Source organism: Leucopleurus acutus, assembly GCF_964270905.1.
Source record: "Leucopleurus acutus genome assembly, chromosome: 11".
Classification (NCBI taxonomy): Eukaryota; Metazoa; Chordata; class Mammalia; order Artiodactyla; family Delphinidae; genus Leucopleurus; species Leucopleurus acutus.
Genome location: NC_139152.1, coordinates 86766435 through 86783635, shown reverse-complemented (window position 1 = coordinate 86783635; position 17201 = coordinate 86766435). Strand labels below are relative to the sequence as shown.

Below are 17201 nucleotides of genomic sequence, written 5' to 3'. Positions count from 1 at the left end.
AATAAATGTTAGTTTCCTCTAGCAGTTTGTATATGTTTTATTTCCATCTTTTTTGCTTATTATTACTAAACTAAGAAACGTCTTCAGTTTGACTTTCTTCTTGATTTTCAGGTTGTCATTTCACAATACTAAGTGACATTGGCTATCACTGGTTCTTTGCATGATTGGAACAGAATGACATGGTCACATGAGGGAGGATCACTAGGCCAGGGTTAATGAACTCCCAGCCAAAAATTATTGTATTTAAGAAAAAAATTTTTTTTTTGGCCACGCCACACGGCTTGCAGGATCTTAGTCCCCTGACCAGGGATCGAACCTGTGCCCCTTGCAGAGGAAGTGTGAAGTCCTAACCACTGGACCACCAGGGAATTCCCTTTAAAAATTTTTAATTGCATATTAAATATTGAATAGGTAAACAATAATGACATGTACAAGGTATAAAGAGTAATAATACAGTGACCACCAGGACACTCACCAGTCAGCTTAAGAATTATAACACTACCAATACCCTAGTACCTATACCTTCTAAAGCTACCTATCTGCTCCTCCCTCCTCCCCAAAGCAAACTATTGATTCAGAATTGTATGGCTAAAAAGTTTTTGCTCTTCCCTATGATTATGCGTTTATTTGGATACCTAAAAATATATGGTTTTAGTTTTGCGTGGTTTTGAAATTTATAAATGGAACCAATGAATTTGTGTTTAAGTGGCTTTCTTCTTTTGCTCAGCATTGTATGTGAGATTCATTCATATGGGTAACTGTTGTTCATCTATTTTAGTTATATAGTATTCCACTGTATAAATATTCCATGATTTTTTCATCTTTTCTTCTTTTAATGGACTTTTAGGTTGTTTGTAGTTTTTTGCTATTCAAAATCAAGACTGTGAGTATTGTTACATTGTCTCCTGAACAAATTCTGAGGGTTTCTTTCAGACAGAAAGTCTTAACCATTTTTGTGCCATGGACTCCTTGGGAAGTTTGGTGATTATTAGGGACTCCTCGAAATAAGGTTTGTTTGTTTCCTACCTTCCCCCTCCTGCCACCTCACAAAAATAATTCAGGCCAAAGAAAAGACATTTTATCTGTATATCAGGAGTAGACTGAATTCCTGTTGACTGATAATCCTAAATTCTTAGCTGACATTTAAATATTAGATTTTAATGAGTAGCATTAGCAGTCTGGAAACTGGATTAGGGAAGCATATTTTTATAGGGAAACTGAATTCAGCTTTTGTAAGGCTTAGGAAGAAATGTACTAATTTGCTGTTCCTGGTGTTTATTTGTATCATATTTCTAAGCACTCCTCTCCCAAAGAAATCATCTTTCATCACATGATACACAAGGCTGTTACTGGCAATGGGGCATTGAAGGGATGCTAGTAGATGGGAATGTTGATTCTAGCTCAGAGAAGGAGCTGGCCGAGAGAATCAATCATCCAAAGCAAATATATATTCGTGTGTTTTATATATTTATTTAAATTCCAAGTAATACATCTAGAACATGCATAATTAGCTGGGGCAACAAAGTTGCCTTTTAAGGAGGTATATTTACCCAAAGAAGTTGTGCATATTTCATAAAAAACAAACAGACCATGTAAAATACAGTCTACGCTTGGTTAGATTTTTGATGTGTTTTCCCAGTAAAAAGAATACATTCCTTAAATAATCATTTAGTTTGAAAATAAAGCATGTTTCATTAAGAAGTATCTGATACTTACTGTGCTTTTAATAATTCATTTATACAGTGTTCCAAGGAAACACTGATATCCTTGTTAACTTGTAAAAAAATTAATAAATTTAAACCTGCTTGACCTTTAAGTCATCACAATACCTTTAAAAAGAAATTGCATGGGAAGGGAACTTAAATTAAATTATGAGACTAAGAATGTGGGAGGGATGGAGGAAGAAATGCAGAGATAAGGAGAGCAATCACTATGTGGTTTATGACCACAGATTTCTTACCCTTGTACTTTAGAGCTAAAACAGACTGTGGAGACATCAATTCATCCATTTATTTTTAACATCTTTATTGGAATATAATTGCTTTACAATGGTGTGTTAGTTTCTGCTTTATAACAAAGTGAATCAGCTATACATATACACATATCCCTATATCTCCTCCCTCTTGCGTCTCCCTCCCACCCTCCCTATCCCACCCCTCTAGGTGGTCACAAAGCACCGAGCTGATCTCCCTGTGCTATGCAGCTGCTTCCCACTAGCTATCGATTTTACATTTGGTAGTATATATAAGCCCATGCCACTCTCTCACTTCGTCCCAGCTTACCCTTCCCCCTCCCTATGTCCTCAAGTCCATTCTCTACGTCTGTGTCTTTATTCCTGTCCTGCCCCTAGGTTCTTCAGAACCCTTTTTTATTTCTTTCTTAGATTCCATGTATATATGTTAGCATACGGTATTTGTTTTTTACTTCGTGACTTACTTCACTCTGTATGACAGACTCTAGGTCCATCCACCTCACTACAAATAACTCAATTTCGTTTCTTTTTATGGCTGAGTAATATTCCATTGTATATATGTACCACATCTTCTTTATCCATTCATGTGTCAGTGGACACTTAGGTTGCTTCCACGTCCTGGCTATTGTAAATAGTGCTGCAAAGAACATTGTGGTACCTGACTCTTTTTGAATTATGGCTTTCTCAGGGAATATGCCCAGTAGTGGGATGGCTGGGTCGTATGGTAGTTCTGTTTTTTTAAGGAACCTCCATACTATTCTCTATAGTGGCTGTATCAGTTTACATTCTCACCAACAGTGCAAGAGTGTTCCCTTTTCTCCACACCCTCTCCAGCATTTATTGTTTGTAGATTTTTTTGATGATGACTCTTCTGACTGGTGTGAGGTGATACTTCATTGTAGTTTTGGTTTGCATTTCTCTAATGATTAGTGATGTTGAGCATTCTTTCATGTGTTTGTTGGCAATCTGTATATCTTCTTTGGAGAAATGTCTATTTAGGTCTTCTGCCCATTTTTGGATTGGATTGTTTGTCTTTTGATATTGAGCTGCATGAGCTGCTTGAAATTTTGGAGATTAATCCTTTGTCAGTTGCTTCATTTGCAAATATATTCTCCCATTCTGAGGGTTGTCTTTTCATCCTGTTTATAGTTTCCTTTGCTGTGCAAAAGCTTTTAAGTTTCGTTAGGTCCCATTTGTTTATTTTTGTTTTTATTTCCATTCCTCTAGGAGGTAGGTCAAAAAGGATCTTGCTGTGATTTATGTCATAGAGTGTTCTGCCTATGTTTTCCTCTAAGAGTTTTATAGCGTCTGGCCTTACATTTAGATCTTTAATCCATTTTGAGTTTATTTTTGTGTATGGTATTAGGAAGTGTTCTAATTTCATTCTTTTACATGTAGCTGTCCAGTCTTCCCAGCATCACTTATTGAAGAGGCTGTCTTTTCTCCATTGTATGTTCTTGCCTCCTTTATCAAAGATAAGGTGACCGTATGTGTGTGGGTTTATCTCTGGGCTTTCTATCCTGTTCCATTGATCTATATTTCATTTTTTGTGCCAGTACCATACTGTCTTGATTACTGTAGCTTTGAGTATAGTCTGAAGTCAGGGAGCCCGATTCCTCCAGCTTTGTTTTTCTTTCTCAAGATTGCTTTGGCTATTCAGGGTCTTTTATGTTTCCATACAAATTGTGAAATTTTTTGTTCTAGTTTGGTGAAAAATGCCATTGGTAGTTTGATAGGGATTCCACTGAATCTATAGATTGCTTTGGGTAGTATAGTCATTTTCACAATGTTGATTTTTTCAATCCAAGAACATGGTATATCTCTCCATCTGTTTCTATCATCTTTAATTTCTCTCATCAGTGTCTTATAGTTTTCTGCATACAGGTCTTTTCTCTCCTTAGGTAGGTTTATTCCTAGGTATTTTATTCTTTTTGTTGCAATGGTAAATGGGAGTGTTTCCTTAATTTCTCTTTCAGATTTTTCCTTATTAGTGTATAGGAATTCAAGAGATTTCTGAGCATTCATTTTGTATCCTGCTACTTTGCCAAATTCATTGATTAGCTCTAGTAGTTTTCTGGTGACATCTTTAGGATTACCTATGTTTAGCATCATGTCATCTGCAAAAAGTGACAGCTTTACTTCTTCTTTTCTGATTTGGATTCCTTTATTTCCTTTTTTACTCTGATTGCTGTGGCTAAAACTTCCAAAACTATGTTGAATAATAGTGGTGAGAGTGGGCAACCGTGTCTTATACCTGTTCTTCGTGGAAATAGTTTCAGATTTTCACCACTGAGAATGATGTTGGCTGTGGGTTTGTCATATATGGCCTTTATTATGTTTAGGTAAGTTCCCTCTGTGCCTACTTTCTGGAGGGTTTTTATCATAAATGGGTGTTGAATTTTGTCAGAAGCTTTTTCTGCATCTATTGAGATGATCATATGGTTTTTCTCCTTCAATTTGTTAATATGGTGTATCACGTTGATTGATTTGCGTATATTGAAGAATCCTTGCATTCCTGGGATAAACCCCACTTGATCATGGTGTATGATCCTTTTAATGTGCTGCTGGATTCTGTTTGCTAGTATTTTGTTGAGGATTTTTGCTTCTGTGTTCATCAGTTATATTGGCCTGTAGTTTGCTTTCTTTGTGACATCTTTGTCTGGTTTTGGTATCAGGGTGATGGTGGCCTCGTAGAATGAGTTTGGGAGTGTTCCTCCCTCTGCTATATTTTGGAAGAGCTTGAGAAGAATAGGTGTTAGCTGTTCTCTAAATGTTTGATAGAATTTACCTGTGAAGCCATCTGGTCCAGGGCTTTTGTTTGTTGGAAAATTTTTAATCACAGTCTCAATTTCAGTGCTTGTGATTGGTCTGTTTATATTTTCTATTTCTTCCTGATTCAGTCTCAGAACGTTGTGCTTTTCTAAGAATTTGTCCATTTCTTCCAGGTTGTCCATTTTATTGGCATATAGTTGTTTGTAGTAATCTCTTATGATCCTTTGTATTTCTGCAGTGTCAGTTGTTACTTCTGCTTTTTCATTTCTAACTCTATTGATTTGAGTCTTCTCCCTTTTGTTGTTGATGAGTCTGGCTAATGGTTTATCAATTTTGTTTATCTTCTCAAAGAACCAGCTTTTTGTTTTATCGTTCTTTGCTATTGTTTTCTTCATTTGTTTTTCATTTATTTCTGATCTGATCTTTTTTTTTTTTTTTTTTTTGCGGTACACAGGCCTCTCACTGTTGTGGCCTCTCCCTTTGCGGAGCACAGGCTCCGGACGTGCGGGCCCAGGCGCTCCGTGGCATGTGGGATCTTCCCGGACCGGGGCACGAACCCGTGTCCCCTGCATCGGCAGGTGAACTCTCAACCACTGAGCCACCAGGGAAGCCCTGATCTGATCTTTATGATTTCTTTCCTTCTGCTAACTTGGGGTTTTTTGGTTCTTCCTTCTCTAATTGCTTTAGGTGTAAGGTTAGGTTGTTTATTTGAGATGTTTCTTGTTTCTTGAGGTAGGCTTGTATTGCTATAAACTTCCCTCTTAGAACTGCTTTTGCTGCATCCCATAGGTTTTGGGTCGTCATGTTTTCATTGTCATTTGTTTCTAGGTATTTTTTGATTTCCTCTTTGATTTCTTCAGTAATCTCTTGGTTATTAAGTAGTGTATTGTTTAGCCTCCATGTGTTTGTATTTTTTACAGGTATGTTTCCTGTAACTGATATATAGTCTCATAGCATTGTGGTCGGAAAAGATACTTGATACTATTTCGATTTTCTTAAATTTACCAAGGCTTGATTTGTGACCCGAGATATGATTGATCCTGGTGAATGTTCCATGAGCACTTCAGAGGAAAGTGTAATCTGCTGCTTTTGGATGGAATGTCCTATAAATATCAATTAAGTCCATTTTGTTTAATGTATCATTTAAAGCTTGTGTTTCCTTATTTATTTTCATTTTGGATGATCTGTCCATTGGTGAAAGTGGGGTGCTAAAGTCCCCTACCATGATTGTGTTACTGTCGATTTCCCCTTTTATGGCTGTTAGCATTTGCCTTATGTACTGAGGTGCTCCTATGTTGGGTGCATAAATATTTACAATTGTTATATCTTCTTCTTGGATTCATCCCTTGATCATTATGTAGTATCCTTCTTTGTCTCTTGTAATAGCCTTTATTTTAAAGCCTATTTTCTCTGATATGAGAATTGCTACTCCAGCTTTCTTTTGATTTCCATTTGCGTGGAATATCTTTTTCCATCCCCTCACTTTCAGTCTGTATGTGTCCCTAGGTCTGAAGTGGGTCTCTTGTAGATAGCATATATATGGGTCATGTTTTTATGTCCATTCAGCCAGTCTGTGTCTTTTGGTTGGAGCATTTAATCGTTCATCTGTCAGTGGACATTTAGGTTGTTTCCACGTCTTGGCTATTGTGAATAGTGCCGCTGTGAACATAGGGGTTCATGTATCTTTTTTTTTTTTTGCAGTACGCGGGCCTCTCACTGCTGTGGCCTCTCCTGTTGCGGAGCACAGGCTCCGGACGCGCAGGCTCAGCGGCCATGGCTCGCGGGCCCAGCTGCTCCGCGGCATGTGGGATCTTCCCGGACTGGGGTGCAAACCCGTGTCCCCTGCATCGGCAGGTGGACTCTCAACCACTGCACCACCAGGGAAGCCCTATCCTTAATTTTTTTCAAGTGTTCCGTCACAACTGTCACCCACCTATAATTAGTCCCTTCCCCCAACTCTGTTATTTCAGATAATTTACCAATTTGCCTTTATCCTGGGACTTCATTTCCAGAGCCGTCCACCCTCTAGCTCTGTCTGGACTCTGTCGCCAGCCCACTGCACAGCTCTTCCCCTGGAGGTTTCCCTCACTTTCTCTTAGGTTGGCACTTCTATTTTCTGGATCTCAGGTCTTTCTCTTTCTTGGTTCTCTCCTTCATTTTGCATCAAAACATTTTCAAGAAAGTTCCAAAGAGAACATGGGAGAATTTTTCTGAGTGCCTGCATGTCTTAAGTTGACTGTAGTTTACCCTCAACGCTCAGTTGATAGATTGGGCAGAGACTCATAGACTGGAAATACTCTTCTCTCAGGTTTTGAAGGTATTGCTCCCTTTTCTACTAGTGCAGCTGTTGAAAAGTCAGATTCTTGTTATATATGACCTGGTTTCTTTGAATTCATAGCAAATAGTTATTATGTTCTATGTGTCCAGCACTGTTCTAAGTGCTCTGCCCTGTTTAATGCTCATCTCGTCATCTCTGTGAGAGAGGGACTGTCTTCCCTATTGTACAGGAAGGCAACTGAGGCATGGAGAGGTTAAGTAGCTTGGAGGTGGGAGAAGGCTGTTGACCGGGCACTTTACTGTTGGAGGATCTGGGGTAGTTGGCCATTTCACGGGGAGCCCTCCAAGTTTGAACATCTAGCCTCCTCTCTGGGGAGTTATACTCCCGCCTGCCTCTGTTCTTGGAACAAAATAAAGGTCTGAAAGAATCCCACTGTTAACTGTGCAGACTTCCAGTTCATCCTCATCCTCTGCCAGTACCTCGTAGTGTCTGGGATCCTTGAGACCTGAGTCATTCCCATTCAGTTTCTCTAGAATACATCCCTTTATTCTCCCACCTGGGCAAGGCAGTTGAAAGAATGATGAGAGATTGCAGACATTTGCTTACTCCATTCACAGACTTTTATTTTTTTATAGTCAAAACTTTTATATTTAGAATTAGCCAGCTGGACACAGTTTGAATGATCCCAGTTTTGTTGGCAACATCCAAAGCATCATAGTCAGGAGCCAGTCAAACATATGCCTTCTTCTCTCAGTCAGGCCTGATCAGGGTGTTGACCTTAGCCACGTCAGCGTCACAGAGCTTCTTCACAGCCTGTTTAATTTGGTGCTTGTTGGCCTTGACGTCCACAGTGAACCCCAGCGTGTTATTGTCTTCTGTTTTCTTCATGGCTGACTCGGTGGTGAGGGGCAACTTGCTGATGGCGTAGTGGTCAAGCTTGTTTCTCCCAGGGGCGCTCTTCTGAGGATATGTGGGCTGCTTCCTGAGCCACAGTGTTTTGGGCCCTCAGAAGGCGGATGACATCCAGATCTTTTTTTGTTTCTGTGGATGCCTTTCAACACTGCTTTCTTGGCCTTCAAAGCCTTTGTTTTGGCTTCAGCTTTGGGAGGTCAGGGGCTTCCTTCTTCCCCTGCGGCGCCATCTTCGTGAAAAGTCATTCACAGACTTTAAAATAATCCTTTGGTGTTAGCCTCAGCGCTACTTGGTCCTTACAAGTCCAAGCTTGTCATGGATTCTACAGGGCACACTTACTGCCTTCCTTTCTCAGGCATCTCCCGGGTAGGTATTTAAGTAGTAGCCCGGGCAGCCCTGGTCAGTGAGTTGCCGCTGCCCCAGCTGCTTACACTTTGTATTACGAAACACAAATGTACAGGAAATGATAGGAAATAAGATAACCATGTAATTACCACCCAGCTTTATCAACCATTAGCAAATTATTTAAGCAACTATTTCAAAATGCTCAATAAAAATACATCATACCTATGGTTGGTCCTAGATATCCCTTCCTGGTCTTATTTCATTCTCTTCCTAGCAGTTATTAGCATTCTAAATTGGTATGTATCGTTGCCATGCATGTTTTTATACTATTGCTACAGATGTGTGTATCTATAAATAACGTATTGTTTTTAATATTTATAAACCTTATTGGAATCATTTATTTATACTGCTTTTTTCATTCAGCCTTACGCTTTTGAGACATACTCATATTAATTCATGTAGCTCTTTTTCATTCATTTTATTTATTTATTTTTCAAATATTTATTTATTTGGTTGCACCAGATGTTAGTTGCAGCAGGCAGGCTCCTTAGTGGTGGCTTGCCAGCTCCTTAGTTGCAGCACATGGGCTCCTTAGTTGCGGCAGGCAGGCTCCTTAGTTGCAGCTCCAGGGCTCCTTAGTTGGAGCTTGCCAGCTTCTTAGTTGTGGCATGAGAACTCTTAGTTGCGGCATGCATGTGGGATCCAGTTCCATGACCAGGGGTCGAACCTGTGCCCCCTGCATTGGGAGCGCAGAGTCTTATCCACTATGCCACCAGGGAAGTCCCTCTTTTTCATTCATTTTAGCTTCTATATAAGTGTTCAGTTGTATGACCTAAGAGTTAACTTAGCCCTTCTTGTTTCAATAGACATTTCAGGTTATTTCCAATTTTCGGCTTTTACAGCAGTGATGCAGTGAATATCCTTGCACATCTCTCTTAGTATGCATGCATACAGTACACCAGGATATTGGTCTTCCTGGTCCTTGGGTAGCCACATGGGACCTGGGCCCAGCAGAGCCCCTTAGGCTAGCCTCCTTTAGCCTACATAGTTTTATCCTTTTAGGGTTGCAAGAGGGAAAAAAATCATTGTTTCTAGTGGAATTGCTGAACTAAGGAGCTGCACATCTTCACACTTAACACGCAGTGCCACATTGCTCTCCAAAGTATTAATAATTGTGCATGTTGCCAATGTGGAGTTCTTTTTTACCAAGACAATGTACTTCACTGATGGATGAGAACTTGGGCTTTAGTGTTAGACTAAACTTGAGTGGATGAGTTTGAGCCTGACTCCCTGTGAGCTGCGTGATCTTGGGCAGACTTCTTATACTCTATAAATGCCTTTGTTTCCTCATACCTCAAAGAGGGATAGTAAAAATCGATAGCATTTTACAGAGATGTTTTGAAAATTAAATCAGTTCATACACGTTAACCTCTTTGAATACCGCATGGCCCCATAAAGGGCCATTTCAAAAACAATGTTCACTATTATTGTTGTTTAAAAGGTGATTTCTGTCAGTCAGATGGATATGAAATGGAGTTTAGTGTGGTTTTAATGTACATGCCCATATTATTAGTGAGGTTGGGCATCTTTTCATATGTTTATTAGAGCTTTAGGTTTCCTCTTCTATTCTGTTGAATTGTTTCTTTTTCTAATGAACTGTAGGAGTTCTCTGGATATTCTCTTAGTATTTGAATACTAATTTTTTTGTCAGTTATGTGTAGTGAAGAGATTTTTTTCCAAGCCTGGGGCATGATTTTTAACTTTTATTTATGGTATTTATTGAACCACAGGAATCTTTAATGTAAGTTATAAACAGTTCCTTTAATATATTATGCATTTTATTTATGAAATCATTCCCTACATCAAGGTCTTAAAGACCTTCTCTTACATTTTCTTATAAAACTTTTTGAGTATTGCTTTTTTTTTGGTAAGATATGCCTAGGCAGATATTGTTTTTATTTTTTAATAAATTTATTTATTTATCTATTTTTGGCTGCGTTGAGTCTTCATTGCTGCACACGGGCTTTCTCTAGTTGCGGTGAGCGGGGGCTACTCTTCGTTCCATTGCACGGGCTTCTCATTATGGTGGCTTCTCTTACTGCAGAGCCCGGGCTTTAGGTGCGCTGGCTCAGTAGTTGTGGCTTGTGGGCTCTAGAGCACAGGCTCAGTAGTTGTGGTGCATGGGCTTAGTTGCTCCACGACATGTGGGATCTTCCCAGACCAGGGCTCGAACCTGTGTCCCCTGCATTAGCAGGTGGATTCTTAACCACTGTGCTACAAGGGAAGTCCAAGTATTGCTTTTTATATTTGTCTTTACCTGGAATTTATCTGGGAGTATGAGGTAAGGATGCCATTTTAGTTCTATTTTGTGTTTGTGGACCATATGGTCTCTGTCCCAACTACATAATTCTGTCATCGTAGTACTAAAACAGGTTTCTTACCCTCTCTGACTCACCTTCTCCAAGTGAACGTTAGAGACGATAACAGTACCTACTTAATAAGAAGGTTGTGAGGATTAAATAATAGACTAAATACACAATAAGTAAGCAAACGGGTAGAGTTGTGTTCCAATAAAATTTTATTTACAAAAAACAGGCAGCAGGTTGAATTTGGCCCATGGCCAACCCCCATTCTAGACAAATCTCCCATTCAGTGTAAATGTTATACCACGAATTAGTAAATTATATATCACATATGTATGATGTATGTTATATAAATTTATATAAATATACTCATATTATTAATATATAAATACATAATGTTATAAAAAATATACAATATGGATTTATTTGTTTGTATTTTCTGCCAATCCCAGAAAAAATAGCTACCCTCATTCTCTTTAAAAATTTTGTTTCCTCCAGCACATATTACTCACACAATCAAAAAATCTCTTTATTGAACCTTCATATACTCCAGTAATACAGAGTTTACTACATAATTTGTTACATATATAGACAGCCCAAATTGCTTTTTTTTTTTTAAGTTGTTTTGGTAACTTTTACCCTTTACCCTAAAACTCTACCCTATGACACTGTGTGTTATAAGCCAGTGTCTCCTGACACAATAACCTTCTTAAGTTTACATCTCCTGCCCTCCTTGCCCAGGACAAACAGTTCTTGTTCTCATAGGAGTCTCTTATATGAATGACCTTGTCTCCCGCTGATTTTTATGCCCTCAATCAGATATCAAGGGTCTACTTTATGAACTAGTCACTCTGCTAGGTGCTGGAAGCACAGGGGTGAACAAGTTCCTAACACACTGCCGAGTTGTGGCCTGACCCATCCAGGGTCCAGTGGGTGACACTCTCTCGGTCTGTACACTATGCTTTTATTAATGTAACTTGAGACTGTGCTGCCTTTTTACGTTTCTCTTCATCTTCCTAAACTGAGGCTCTTATTAATTATCTCAAAGCAAGTGTGGCAGATATGAGGCCCGTTTTGGTTTTGTTCTCCTCAAATGAGGAAATTGAGGGTTAATGGTAAGAAGCTTGCCCAGAGTCATATAGCTGATAAATGGCCAAAGTGGAAATCAAATCCAGATCTTATGACTTCCAAATCCAGGATTATTTCTAACATTCCATGCTTCCTCCACACGCAAAACAGATTGTCCTGAAGAACAGGACAATATGATTCCAAAACAGTCTTTGCCATGAAACATTAAGGAAGAACCAGCCTCATACAAAAGAAAACAGGACTTAAAGTACAACCTCTCTCTCTGACTGATGTCCAAAGACATGTGAAGTTCCCTCCTTTGGATTAAGTATATGGCTCTCAGCTTGGACAAGCCACCGTCCTTCCTGATAAAGGTGTCAGAGCTAAACCACAGCACAGAAGTTTGGAACCCAAGGCAGACACCTCACCTTCATGGCCTACTTGTCAGAGTAGTAAAAGGTCACAGGCCCTGGGCTCGGCTAGACCTAGGCGGGCTTCCTCCTATACGTACCAGTGTTCTCACTACCACAAATAGCAAAGTAATAGCAATGACACAGTTAAAATCAACTAATGGCAGACGTCTGTTGAAAGTGTATTGTGTGCCAGGCACTGAATTACTCAGTCTATTATTTAATCCTCACAACATGCTCATGAGAGTAGATGCCATTATCATCTCTAATGTTCATTTAGAGACATAAAGAGGTTAAGTAACTTGCCTATAGTTAGCCAGCAGGTATAGAAATATGCTCTTAAGCAGTATCCTGTATTTGCCAACTTGTCCCAAACCAGTGAATAGTAACCTCTCTAATCCCAAATCCCTTTTAATACTTTAGGTGTTTGAAAACTAGAGAATCCTCTTACTCTAAATGGATGAAAGAAAAAAATCATTTATCTGATCCCAAAATTCAAAGCATTACAAAGGTCTTAATATTCCTGATATCCTAGAAAATACTTACTTATATCACCTTAGTGTTTGAATAGCCCTTTGAAATATTTTGACCCTACCTATCTATAAATATATCTGTATCTGTATCAACAAGTCATTCCTCAGTGCCCTTACCTTCTGGTGACTGTTCTTACCATTGAAACGAAGTTTTCCTTGACAAGCCACCAATGGCCTTATAATTAGTAAGTAAATGGTTGGCTCTCCATCTTTATTTTATTTGATTGTACCTGCAATAGGAGAATGTTATTCCTTATTTTTATTTCCTTCTTCGTATGTCTTCTTCCTTCTTCACAGATTTATCATATAGGAAGAAGTTGAAACAACAGTGGTTTGGCAAAATGTACAATACTATTAAATATAAGGAACATGGTGGTTTGGTGAAGGCTAGAAGAAAATGAGAAGATATATGTGACAAGTTGAAGAAAAATATTAATTGCAGCAATACATAGTATTTTTCTTGTGAAAAGAAAATGTTGCTGTCAATTAACTCTTTCTTCTTTTCCAGTGAGGTTCTTGACTTAGACGCATTCTGTTCCCTTCAGAGAGCAGTGGCTTAGGCTTATGGCCGTGTTTACTGGGCTAGGACTGTCCAGGCGACAGGAGTAATCTTTGGTGCTCTCTTCTAGGTATTTACCTTGCTGTGGATTGCTGACTGGATGGTCCATCATTTCTGGAGGAAAGGAAAGGACCCGGATAGCTTCTCCATCCCCTATCTGACGGCACTGGGTGATCTGCTCGGGACAGCCTTGTTAGCCTTAAGTTTTCATTTTCTTTGGCTTATCGGAGATCGAGATGGAGATGTCGGAGACTAATAAATCCTACAAACCGCTCTCAAGTTACCAAGAAGGAAAACACAAAGACAACCACTTATAGCTCTTTTTCAAAAATTTTATTTCGGTAGTTTGTCTTCTGCGAGGGTAATCTTCAGTTGGCCCTGATTCCATTAAATGGCCTTAACATTTTATTTTTAAAGAATTTGTGCTGAAACCAGAATGAACAGTATTTGTGCTGCTTTTCATAGAATAAATGATAATTTGACATAGACATAGACTCAAGCTCTGAAATAAATAGGAAAGAATATAAGATGTTTACAATGAATAATTTTAAAACCACAGACGTAGCAGAAATGTAATGTATTACTGTTTAACTCATAATGCCACGTTAAAGGAAACAGAGTTCTGGTTTAGCCTTTCTTGTCTCACAGATGTGTTGTACTGCAAAGCAGACTTTAAAATGAAAGGAGTCCAACCAGGCTTGTAATAGTTCTAACTATGCCCACCTCTCTGCCAGCTGAGGATCCAGTTACCAATTACTTTGCTCCTAACCTGACCTCAATATGTTCTGCTGAGTATGAGATAAACTCACTTTTACCTGTTTTTATGAATCCCTGTGCTGATGCTAATTTAATTTCAACTCTGCAAGTTCTCGGCAGGCTACCCTTTAAACACAGAATGGCCTTTAATGAAAGCAATGGGTCATTTTTTTTTTTTTTTTTTTTTGGCCATGCCATGTGGCATGCGGGCTCTTAGTTGCCCAACCAAGGATCGAACCCGTGCTCAGAGTGCTAACCACTGGACCGCCAGGGACGTCCCATCAGTGGGTCATTTTTGATCATTGATTTGTTGAAAGAATGTTGATCTTTTTCTGAAGACTTAATAGTCCAAAATAAGATAACCTGAGCTGTGTTTGTAGAAACAAGATGGTGTGAGAAATCGTGCGTGCTTGTGTGTGTGTGTGTGTGTGTGTGTGTGTGTGTGTGGTGTGAAAGAGAGACAGAAGCTTTTGATGGAGAGCTAAATCTTTGCTAAAAATTGTTGATAGCAAAGATCATAGTGGGATATTAGCATTCTGTGGTTATTCTTTAGCGCGTTTTATTGGTATGCTTTTGTCATGCGGTGCAAAAATTTTGCTACTGGCCAGAATTTAGTGTTTGTTACCTACCTTATAATTAATACTTTCTTTTCATTAAAAAAAACTGTACCATTTAATATAACCAAGCTATCATAAGATTTAGAATGAGCAAATGATTCATTCGCTCCTCTTAAGAACTCGATTGAAACTGGTAGGCTTACCATTTTAAAGGAGAAATCGGTGGGGTTACTTTGGTTATTTTTCATGCCTGTGCACATCATCTGTTTGCACAGGCTGATTTCTACGTGGGGGACTATCAGGTACACTGCTATGTTTCTCAAATATTTTTCTAAAACTCTGATTATATTCTGAACACTTGACCAACACCTTAGTCATTCAATAGGTAAGCATTTTTATATTACATATAGTTCATTTTTTTAAAAATGCAGTGGAATCTCTCAAGACTGTCAGATATTTAATAATTTAACTGATAAAGGGAAGAAGAAATGCACATCGACTTTGATCGTGTGGTTTAAGTTGTCAATTAGTGTTAACATTATATAAGTAGTAGGTTGTTTATAAATATATTGGGGGAAGTGTTCCTATTAAGCTCTTTAAAATAAGGGGACTGTGGTTTAGAGTTATATATTTTTGCTTATTTTGAAACTTTATTCCACTCTTCTGCCTTATAATGAAGCTGCTGAGGCAGAGAACTGAACTAATTATAGAATTTCTCCTTTGGAGAGTTATATTGTCACATAGTGAACATTCTTATAAAAGAAAGAATGATTAAGTTGATGAATATTTAGCTGCAAAATTTTTTATTTTTAAAATATCCATGAATAATTTCTTTGATTTTTTTGTAAAGCATTTGTAAATTACTTATTTACATTTGGGCTATATGATTCAGAAGGATTTATGTTTCCCAGTGATTTCTATTTTCATTTTTTTAACCTAAACAAGTGCACAGCAAACCACATTTTTAAAGCATTTACCAACAACTTTAGTGCATTACATATTCCAGAACACATTCAAATACATGTATTATTTAGTACTCACAACAGTACATGTGAAATAGGTCAGGTAGATATTCCTATCTCTATTTTACAGCAGAAGAAACTGAAAATCAGAGAAGGTACATTTTTAATGTTGCACAGCTACAGAGTACCCACATTGTGATTAAGTACAGGTCTCCAGTCTCCTAAGCCAGTGCTATTTCTGTGACCCTCCAAATGTACCAAGAGTACCTAACTCATTAACTGAGAGGAAATCAACTAGAGAAACAGGATTTTCTAAAGTAGAATAGAGTATTGCTACATCTCTCCAATTTCAGACAGGGAAATCTTCATTTAATATATCTTGATGGTAAGTATAGCCAACTCTAAATTATTCAAGTTCCTAAGACCAAGGAAATCAAAGATAAATGAATACTTTGGAAGAAAAAACAATACCTTATTTCATAGACTATTTAATTGCCACCACCCTTCCCAGATCTAGCCATTTTCCATGAGATGCTAATAGATAACTAGGATGACTGATATGAGTTCTGTCCCCTCTCTCTTTTGCTACCCAATCTTGGTTATAGCAACAAAATGTCTAAAAGACATGTAATGGGAAAAAAAATAAAGACATGGAAAAATCAGTCACCAATCAGCTGAATTAATTTATAAAAGAGGTTTAAATTCCTTTTAAAAAATTTTACCGGTTTTTTGAAAGCCTTCACATAAGTATGGAACCAATAAGATAACTTTGCCTACCCACAAAAATCATTTATTATCAGTCTTACATACAGCGAATTCACAATATTTATTTTTATACAACGTAAGTTTGCTTTCTGAATTTCTTCCCTTCACGAATTTATCAGGCACTTTATTTAAATACAGATAGTCTTTTCAAAGACATTTTTTATTTTTCCCACAATCATTTTTTTCTTTAAAAAATAAAGTTTCTTAGAACCTAATACAATAGAAACTGATGGTAATGTATCTTCTGGGAGACATCAAAAATTCCACGACGTAGACTATCAATGATGTAGCCAAGTGAAGTACATTTTGAAGGGCCTTTCAGTAATTGGGCTTCCTTGCCTTATAATATAGCTCTAGTTTAGTATACCCATTTATAAAAGGCATCTGCCATCCCTGAATTGTTGTAAACCAAATAATAAAATTTAAGATGTATTTACCCAGCCTTGTACTTCTTGATAAACCAGATGAACACTGAGCCTGTGTGGAACTCACCCAGAAGAGACTGTGTGGTCCGTGTATATACGTTGTGTTTATGAGCATAATAAATTGGGCTTTGACCATACCTAGAGCTCCACTCCATTGCTTTACCACTTTTTCACTGTTAGGTTCTGTCCTCATTATTCAGCTTAGGTTCCTTGGCCCATCAACCAGTACATCCTCAACTGCCTCCTTCATACTTATTGGACAGCTCTGGTTAAATACAGCTCTCTGCCTATCCTTTGCCTACATTTGAACAGCTGAATATGGTTCATGAAGAACCCATGACTGCTAGGACAGATCTTTACATTCATAACCTCAGACATCAAGTTAACCCTCAACTGCCCAGCAGCCTCCTCTATTTCTCTAATCACTTCACTCTCTGGGAGATCAGGCTTTTGTCCCCGCCACTTTACTGAAAGTACCCCCGTCAGGGTCATCAGCAGTCTCCATGTTGCAAATCCAGAGATCA

General features: G+C 38.3%; 1 protein-coding gene and 1 pseudogene across 6 annotated transcripts in view; one reads left to right on the top strand and one right to left on the bottom strand.

The window, feature by feature from the left end:
* Window positions 1–16692, top strand: part of SLC41A2 (solute carrier family 41 member 2) — a 132829-nt gene extending 116137 nt beyond the window's left edge. For all 5 annotated transcript variants that reach the window (XM_082850780.1, XM_082850778.1, XM_082850776.1 and 2 more), the window contains one exon: window positions 13283–16692. In XM_082850780.1, the coding sequence (XP_082706906.1) occupies window positions 13283–13468 (186 nt within the window). In that variant the 3' untranslated portion in view covers window positions 13469–16692. The remainder of the gene's footprint in view (window positions 1–13282) is intronic.
* On the bottom strand, window positions 6506–13266 carry LOC309969156 (large ribosomal subunit protein uL23-like; annotated as a pseudogene). Its single transcript has one exon. The product of its transcript is annotated as a large ribosomal subunit protein uL23-like (transcript).
* Window positions 16693–17201: the final 509 nt, after the last annotated feature.